The sequence below is a fragment of the Vicia villosa genome, linkage group LG2 (genome assembly GCF_029867415.1).
Source record: "Vicia villosa cultivar HV-30 ecotype Madison, WI linkage group LG2, Vvil1.0, whole genome shotgun sequence".
Classification (NCBI taxonomy): Eukaryota; Viridiplantae; Streptophyta; class Magnoliopsida; order Fabales; family Fabaceae; genus Vicia; species Vicia villosa.
This window is the reverse complement of record NC_081181.1, coordinates 23,723,908-23,732,897: the sequence shown is the minus strand read 5'-3', so window position 1 is coordinate 23,732,897 and position 8,990 is coordinate 23,723,908. Positions and strand designations below refer to the sequence as shown.

Sequence of the window (8,990 nt, the reverse complement as noted above, 5' to 3'; positions counted from 1 at the left end):
AACCCTAATTTGAACCTTTTTGTATTTGTTCATCTCTGAGTTTCTATTAATGGAATCATGATCAATCTTTGATCAAATGATGGTTATGCTTCATATACTTGATGTTGACCAAAATTAGGAGGCTTTGACTATGCTCTGATTATGATTGACTTTTAGGTCAAACCAGTTGACTATGGACCATCTGGACTTTTGAGTAAGTGATCCTTGGAACTGAACCTTGAACTTTGCATCATTGTAAATGAAAATATGAAAGGCAAATTTTGGGGTATGACACATAGTAAGAAACAAGTATCGGTTGCATTATCCACTGCTGAGGCAGAATATGTAGCTGCTGGAAGCTGCTGTGCACAAATATTATGGCTCAAGCAACAACTTCTTGACTTTGGTATTAAGCTTGATCACATACCTATCATGTGCGACAACACAAGCGCCATAAACTTGAGTAAAAATCCTGTCTTACACTCACGTACCAAACATATTGAAATAAGGCATCACTTTCTACGAGATCATGTAGAGAAAGGAGACGTTACTTTTGAACATGTAGAAAGCAAGAAGCAACTAGCTGACATCTTCACCAAACCTCTAGCAACGGAGCAATATTTCAACATTCGTAGGGAATTAGGGATACTCGATATCTCTAATTTGGGCTAATTACGTTTGTTTTCTCTTAATATTATTTCTTTACTTTATGTATATATCTATTTGTCTTGCTAACATTTTTCTTAGCGTAAAGGTAGTTCATCATCAAGCCAGGCGTCATATTGAAAAAGCGGTAACGTAATTGTTGTTCACTTCCAAAAATATTATTGATACTATAATATGCTATCAATTAACATGCTTATAGTGACTTCATGCATAAAAACTGCTCCTGCTCACATATGTGTCTCATTCTATCATTAACTACCTTTTACCTACTATACTGTACATGCTAGCATTATTATCTATGGTTCTCTTGTTACTCTCCTATTCTCCTGTTTTCTCTTTTTGATGTTGACAAAGGGGGAGATAGATGCTGGATGTACGGGGGAGCTTTGTTGAGAGATTGCCCTGTTGAGAGATAGATGCTGGATGTACGGGGGAGCTCTGTTGAGTCTTTATCATTTACTACCAAAGCTTAGTCGAATGGTTTGCCATCATCAAAAAGGGGGAGTATGTGAATACAAGATTACACTCAAAGATGTTTTTGATTCATGGCAAACTCAAATAAGCATTCAAACAACAAGACGGAAGCAGAAAACTTAAAGAAAAGCAAGCATTGATCACTCATAGGTCAACCCATTATGTTTATATGTTTATAGGTTGCCTCAACACAAGCAAAACAAGAAGAATGCAGAAAAACAGCAGTTAGGTCGACCTACCATCAACCCAGGTCGACCTAAAATGGAGAAAAACTCATATATCCCTGCTAGGTCGACTCACACATCATTTAGGTCGACCTAAATTGATGAATTCTACATACCAGCCTGTTAGGTCGACCTACACATCAACTAGGTCGACCTAATCTGTGAAAATGTCCCCAGAATGCATCAGAAGAGGATTCTGGTCGACCTACTCCTTCAACAGGTCGACCTAACTGGGAGCAAAATTCTGCAAGCTCTGTTAGGTCGACCTAAGCACTACAAGTGGTCGACCTAACTGATCAAGAAAGTTCAAAAATCAGTTTTTCTTGGTTCTAACTGTTATGCAATCATATATATTGTGCAAGGGTAATTATTCAAGTAACACCAACGACTGAAAGATACACAAACGCTTCTCATCTTCGTTCTTCATCATCTCCAACACAATTACACATAATCATTCTTGCGTTGCGGGTTAGTGATGAGTTCGATAACGTCCATGGAACGGAATTGAAGATTCCTAGTGGGTGAAGGTTTGTGGGGTTTGTTGGTGAATAAAATCTGCGGGTTTTGTCCTCCACGACGGGTGGTTCTTGGGGGTTTTTATCAAGAGGCGTTCATTGAGGATTCGGCTGAGTGTAACGATTGAGGAACGGGGAGTTCAAGGAATCAAGACACTGCAGAAGGGAATCAAAGTGAAGCTCTTGGATAACCTTGATCTGGCTCAAGATTAAGGGGGAAGAAGATTCAAAGGATCGACATAATTGGTTTATCGTTTATCGCTTTGTTATCTTCTTTGTATATACTACTTTCAACATTAATGAAAGATTACCCAATTTCAATTTGGAATTGGGGGCAGACGTAGTCGTAGCGAGGACGATCGACGAACTGCCTAAACAAATATCGTGTTCTTGTCGCTTTTACTTTCTCTTTTACTTTCTGTTCATAATTGGTTATAAGTGCAAAATTGATCAACGATTCAAGTGTTAAAATTGTGAATTAAAGTTCTGCACAAACATCACAATTCACCACAACTTGAATCACTATCAATTTGAACGTATCACCAAGTGTTTGTGTTTTTGCTTAATCCAATCTTACTGCATTGCAAATCAAAGTTGTCAATCTAGAAGTTAATTGGTTTTCAGTTGTTAAACGTATTGGTTAGCCATCATATTACTTCACCATCAATTCCACTTACTTTTTGGTTTTGAAACACATACGACCTTTGCAATAGCGGTCCGGAATAGACGCAAGTCGATTCAGAACCGCTTTCGCTCGAGTCAGTAGAAAAATCCGTAAAAACTTAGTGAGATCTATTCACCCCCCCTCTAGATCTTTAGGCCAGCGTCTAACAGGTCAAACCTTCCCAAAAGAAGATCAACACAAGCAACATACAAGGATTAACCCTGTGGCCATTCCTCGACAATTGGATCACGTAAAAAATGTCCAGATCTTCCCATTGTGTTTTTCACTGACCATGCACTCTGTCAAGCCATGCTAGGTAATCTCAGTTTTCAGGTGTGGGAGCTGATTGAAAAAGCCTTGCAGAGGGATCCATGAACTTCAAGTCTAAAGCACAGTTTTCAAATGTAGAAGGGGAAACCAAAGTAAAGCAAGAAAAAAAATCTTGAACTCTCTTTGGGTGTGATTTAGGAGTTGGTATGGCCCTGGAAAGGCTAATAATTTTTCAACAACAAAAAACAGAATCAACATTTAGGTTTTCCAGATGGAAACTTTTGTTTTTTCATAGGTGGTTAAGGGACAAAGTTGAGTCCTTTTGCTTCTTCTTCCTCTGAAATGACGACTACTATAGGGTTGTTATCGGTATCCACGGTGTTCGCAGGAGCAATCATATCAAATGCTTTGATAAAAAGAATAAAGAAGAAGAGTTTTTTTGGGTACTGAGAAGAAAGAACTAGTTTTCTGTTTGCAAAGTGTTTTGTAGAAAAGAATGAAGAGGAACTACGATGCATATTTATAGCCATTATGGTCATCAAGACCAATGACAGATGACAACGTTTGTTTAAAACTCTAACGCTTCAGTTCCAATGAGAGGGAAAGTTGGTGGTTGCAGTTTAAAACCCATGACCTAGGGATTAGGCGTAATCATGACTATTTTTGCAAAGTCCTTGGGAAGTGACAAGAAACATAAAATGTAATTATGACAGTGACATCAGCAGAGAGGAAACGGCAGTCCGAAAATGTGTCAACAAGAAAAACACCATTTATCTCTGTCGACATAGTGCTCCGTCAAAAATGGCATTTTTTGAGGGGCAATTTGTTACCTTGGAATTTTCGACACATACGTAGGACAATGCATAAGGGTCAATATCCTAATAGCATAAGTATAGATGCTCATGTTTTGGTCGAAGAAGTCTTAGTCGACCTGGAAGTTTGTTTCGCTTATTTGGATTCGTCGAAATGTTGCGCCCGTTGGTCGTGGTTCTCAGTCAGATTCTTCCTATTAGAGAGTCAGAGTCATGCAGTTCTAAGGACTTAGAAAATTTGGGGTTCTTGCTGCCATGAAGTGTAGCCGAGATAGGTTTTAAGTGGATAAAGACAGACTGTTTTCGAAGACATGTGGAAACTTATGGTACGAGATTTGCATGGATTAGAAACGTGGCAGATTTTGCTTAGTCGACCGTTGTAGAGGGTTGTTTTAGGATCTCTATATAAGTAGCATTTATTTCTAATTTTAGGGGTCTACATTTGTTACATTTCTTAAAACACTCAAAATATCCGCATCAAATAGAAAAAAGAGTGTTATCTGGAGAATGTTTGTACGCGTTCCATATTATAAATTTCAAGCAATTTTAGTTTCTTTACAATTTAAAGCTTTTTTCTTTTTAGTTTTCTTTTCAAATATTTTACCTTTTAATCTTATATTTTTCAGTCAATTTTTCAATCTAGTTCAAAGATTTCGATTTCGACAAACATTTTAATTAATTGAACATCCACATCATTATAAACGAACATAAAATTTTAAAGATTTTAGCACTATGTCATAGAATTCCCTAGTTGATCCTGCAAGTAACCATTATAAAAAGTTAAAGATTATTTACCAAAATTTTGGATAAACACCTCCCCTTCCCTCGAACCCAACCGACCCGAATGAAATAAATATCTTATGAATAAAAAAAATTAATTTTAAGAAGAAAAAAAAAGTATAAAAGTTAAAAGCACATCTTTTTGATAAGGACTAAAATAAATTTAAAAAATAAGATCAAGAAAATTCTGTTAAGGGTTTCCCATTCCGAGTTGGCAATCTCAAGCTGGTCGAAGAATCCACAGTGACACCAGCATCGTATGCTCTCAAACCCCAGAAGACAAGAAACAAACGACTCAACCAAAGAAAGAACCGAACAAATTCCCACGGTCTTTCTACCTTCAACTCCGAAACCGGTTCTTCATTTCCCACTTCATTTTTCCTTTCCCAATTTACGCGTTCTAAATAAACCCTTCTCTCACGTTTTCCCCAAAATATATTCAACATCCTTTTTTTCTTCCTTCACCACATCACATGCAATGGTTTATAAAGACACAAATTCATTAAGATTAAGATCTGCCATGTGAAATCGCTTCTTCTATCATTTAAGTGAAACTACTTGCTTTTAATTCGTTAGTTAACTCTCTTGAATTTCCATTAAAAAGGGTATTTTTAGATTCTAATATGACTAGCAATTGCCAAACTTCTGGTACTGGTCACAGTATCAGGGGCTTAATCTCCAACGCTGGTGCTGGTGCTGCTGCTGGTAATTTTTTTTTTAGCTTTAATGGGTTTCTTTCAAAATCTTCACTTTTCATGTGTTTTCAAGAGTTGTTTGTTTGACATTGTGATGTTGTTATTATAGGGGCAATAGCTGCTACGTTTGTGTGTCCTTTGGATGTGATCAAGACAAGGCTACAAGTTCATGGCCTTCCACCTGTTCAAAAAGGTACATTTCTTGTTAATTACTTGATGGGTCATGGGCTATGTAGCACCAACACCTTTGGAAAAAGGTGTGTCTGTGTCAGTCTGTGTCGGTTTTGGACACTTGTACCGACACTTAATGGGTCAGGGGCAATGCTGAGGTTGTTGTTGTATCATCAACATGAGGCTGAAATTTGTAAATTCTATGGTTAAGACTTGATTTCGAGTGATTGTTTGTTGAGCCTAACCTTAGTTGTTCTCCTAGGTAGTGTCATTGTCACGAGCTTGCAGAATATAGTTAGGACGGAAGGCTTCAGGGGAATGTACCGTGGCCTTTCACCAACGATACTGGCATTACTTCCAAACTGGGCGGTGAGTTTCTCTTACTTTTGCCTTTCTAACTAGGTCTTTGAGTTGTGATTGGTGGCTTTTCTAATAAAAATCGATATGTAATGTGAAATAGAGATTTAGATGCACTTCTGTTCTTATTCTGTTATGTAGTGTTTTAGCATTCTCATATATTCCAACTTCTTATACTGTTATACACGAAATATTGATAAACAAAGACAAGACATAATTGATAACTTCATATGGAGTCACATGGGTTTTAATGTTGAAATTGGCAACTTTTGACAAACAACAATCATATAAGATGATTTCATCTTTATAATGTTGCTCTGGTGTGAAAAATAATTTAAAATTTAAGCTTCAAGGCTCATCAACTTTGTCGTGATGATTCTTTTTCAAAGCATTGATTAATCACATCTCTTACATTAGAAGATGAATAATCTTTCATTTATTGTTTACTCATATGATTGTAATAGCTTCTCTTCATATTTTTTTTTATCCTTTCAAATGACAATAAATTTATTTCAACTGTAGGTTTACTTCACATGTTATGAGCAACTAAAGGGCTTGCTCCGGTCACATGGTAAACATTATCTTCATGAAAATTTCTTTTTTACATGCACTATTCTTTTAAGTCATTGAAAGCATGATAATAGATTTCTCAATCTTTTTTCCAATTGTGATAAGGAGAGTAGATCATATAGTTGGATAAGGCTTGGTTGTTGTTGGTTGTTGTGGTTTCCTCGGATCCTGAGTTTATACTTTATATTTGCTGGATTTACTACTTTTTATGACGCTATTTGTTGGTAATACTATTGCAGAGGGTTGCAACGAACTCACAACTATGGGAAATATTATAGCTGCTGCTGGTGCTGGGGCAGCAACAGCAATATCTACAAATCCATTATGGGTTGTTAAGACAAGACTCCAAGTGAGTTAGTTCTTCTCATGTCTATAATTTTAGTAAAATGTATGTAATAATTGGAATGCACACTCTTTTTATTGTTCCTTTTCCTCGTCCTTTTCACTGCTGATGTCTCTCAATCTTCCATATATTTGTAAGAATCTGTTTTTGTATTTATTTAAATGAAATTTAGAGTTTATTAGCTACCTATCATGGTATGCTTTCTATCGAAACTAATTTGTTAAACTGAATAATTGCTTCTGTATATGTTTTAACTTGTATTCGTTGTACTTCTTTATGTTTCAATGATGATTATTGTCTAAATATGAATTATTTATATCGCTCATTCATTGATACCGATACATGCTTTTCTCATGTTAAATATTGACTCATATTTCCTCTGAAACCCATCAGACACAAGGAATGAGGCCTAATGTTGTTCCTTACAAGAGTGTTCTTTCCGCTTTGACGAGGATTACACGTGAGGAAGGTCTACGAGGACTATATAGGTCTGTTTTTTGAGTCTCTAATTTAAGGTTGATTGATTTGATAAAATATTTTATGAAAATGCCAAGGATTCACAACAAAAAGGAATAATAATATAAAAAAAAATTTTGACATTCAATAAATTAGAGATTATTTGTAGTTTGTGTATTAAATCACACATTGTCGTTTTTTTTTAGCCTGTTTCTTGTGTACTATTTAGTTGTGAATTGTGATGCTATTATATTCGTTGATGCAGTGGCATTGTGCCGTCATTAGCTGGCGTAAGTCATGTAGCGATTCAATTCCCAGCATACGAAAAGATAAAGTCATACATTGCTAAAAAAGGTACAAATGCTGACGCTATTTTATTTATATATTCAGTTATCCTTGAAATAAGTACTCAATGCGGTAATGTTGTATATTGTAATATATGTGGTGCTCATCCAATGAGGATTCAAAACATTTCAGAGAACACAACTGTTGACAACCTTAGTCCTGGGAATGTCGCTATTGCGTCATCAATTTCAAAAGTAACTGCCTCTGTAATGACTTATCCGCACGAGGTAATACGTTCCCGGCTGCAAGAGCAAGGTCATGCGAAAAATAGCAACGGATTTCAATATGCTGGGGTTATTGACTGTGCTAAGAAGGTGTTTCAAAAGGAAGGAATTTCAGGATTTTATCGGGGTTGCGCAACTAATCTATTAAGAACAACTCCATCTGCTGTTATTACATTCACCAGTTACGAGATGATACACAGGTTTTTGACACGGACTATACCACAAAACGAGCCTAAAAAACCCAAGCCTGAAGCCGGTGATATTAATACTAAAAATGGAGGTGACAGGGATCAATCGCCATCTCAATCTAACAACATTCCTCTCGGAAACAAAGAGCAGCTAACAAGACATTGATGTGCCTTTTTTGTTTATTTCTTATTTGTCCTTTCTCACATTCAATTCATATCTTGGCTGAGCTGATTTTTAATTTTCCTGTTGATCATGCAAATGCTCAATTTTATCAGAATTGTGAATTATTAGAAAAATAAATAAAAGTGCAAATGTGAATAAGCACAAGGCCATGTTTTGATTTGTATTGTTCAATTGTATTTGGTAATCAATGAATATTTCATTTTTGTATGCACACATGGTCCTGGCAATTATGTCATTACATTACATCACCTACATTTATGTCAATAGCACAACTTGAGTGGGTGGATGCTAGTGCATTCTCTTCAATACCTGTTTTGGGGGACCAGTCTTTATCTGTACACAAGACATGAGAGGGAAAGGAAAGGATGATATATGATAATTATGGTAGGACCTTGTTATTGCCATTTTAAGCATGCATTTGATATGGTAGGACCAAGCAATAAGATTATTATTAATTGTTTCATGTAAATGTTAACTTCTCTGGTTCCTGTGTAAAACCATTAGTAGCTACCACTTTATTAGAGCCAACATGGTATCTTGGTCCACACAAGATACCAAAGTTTCCTTGTGTTCATATAACATATTTGATCATGATTCTGTCTGTCCTATCTTAAGAGTGTGATCCATTTTCTTTTTTGCATTGAATTCAATAATATTTCTAAACAAAATACTATGAAGTTTGTGTGAATGATGGTTTGAAGTCAATGAAGATTGGTTCTGGATCACGTAGTCGAAAACTCAAGGAATAGAAAGCACAAAATCTGTAGATAAATCTTGGAGTCCACCAGAAATAAATAATACTTTGGATTCTATTATAATAAAAGATGAAAGATCATCTTTATGGTCATGTCAAAAGTATTTAAATACAGAAAACAAAGAAACTCTATTGGACCTTTAATCCAAAACAGAATTAAATAAAACAAATACAATAGAAATTGCTTAAATATTAAAACTAAAATTACTTAAATATTAAAATGTTTTCTAACGCGTAATTTCTTCTTCGATACGCGCAATCCTCCTACATCAGTCTCCTTCGCTTCTGAAGAATTCAATCCCGAGTCCTCTTCTTGATA

General features: G+C 35.8%; 1 protein-coding gene across 2 annotated transcripts; it reads left to right on the top strand.

The window, feature by feature from the left end:
• The first annotated feature begins 4,554 nt into the window (after positions 1-4,554).
• On the top strand, positions 4,555-8,518 carry LOC131649631 (nicotinamide adenine dinucleotide transporter 1, chloroplastic-like). 2 transcript variants are annotated; one of them, XM_058919383.1, is made up of 8 exons: positions 4,555-5,089; positions 5,189-5,272; positions 5,513-5,619; positions 6,130-6,178; positions 6,417-6,526; positions 6,914-7,008; positions 7,242-7,330; positions 7,454-8,518. In XM_058919383.1, the coding sequence occupies exons 1-8, from the start codon at positions 5,008-5,010 to the stop codon at positions 7,897-7,899; spliced, it is 1,062 nt and encodes a 353-aa protein (XP_058775366.1). In that variant the 5' UTR covers positions 4,555-5,007; the 3' UTR covers positions 7,900-8,518. The 2 variants fall into 2 exon arrangements, with proteins under 2 accessions (XP_058775366.1, XP_058775367.1); XM_058919384.1 differs by having other exon boundaries at positions 5,042-5,089; positions 5,517-5,619.
• Positions 8,519-8,990: the final 472 nt, after the last annotated feature.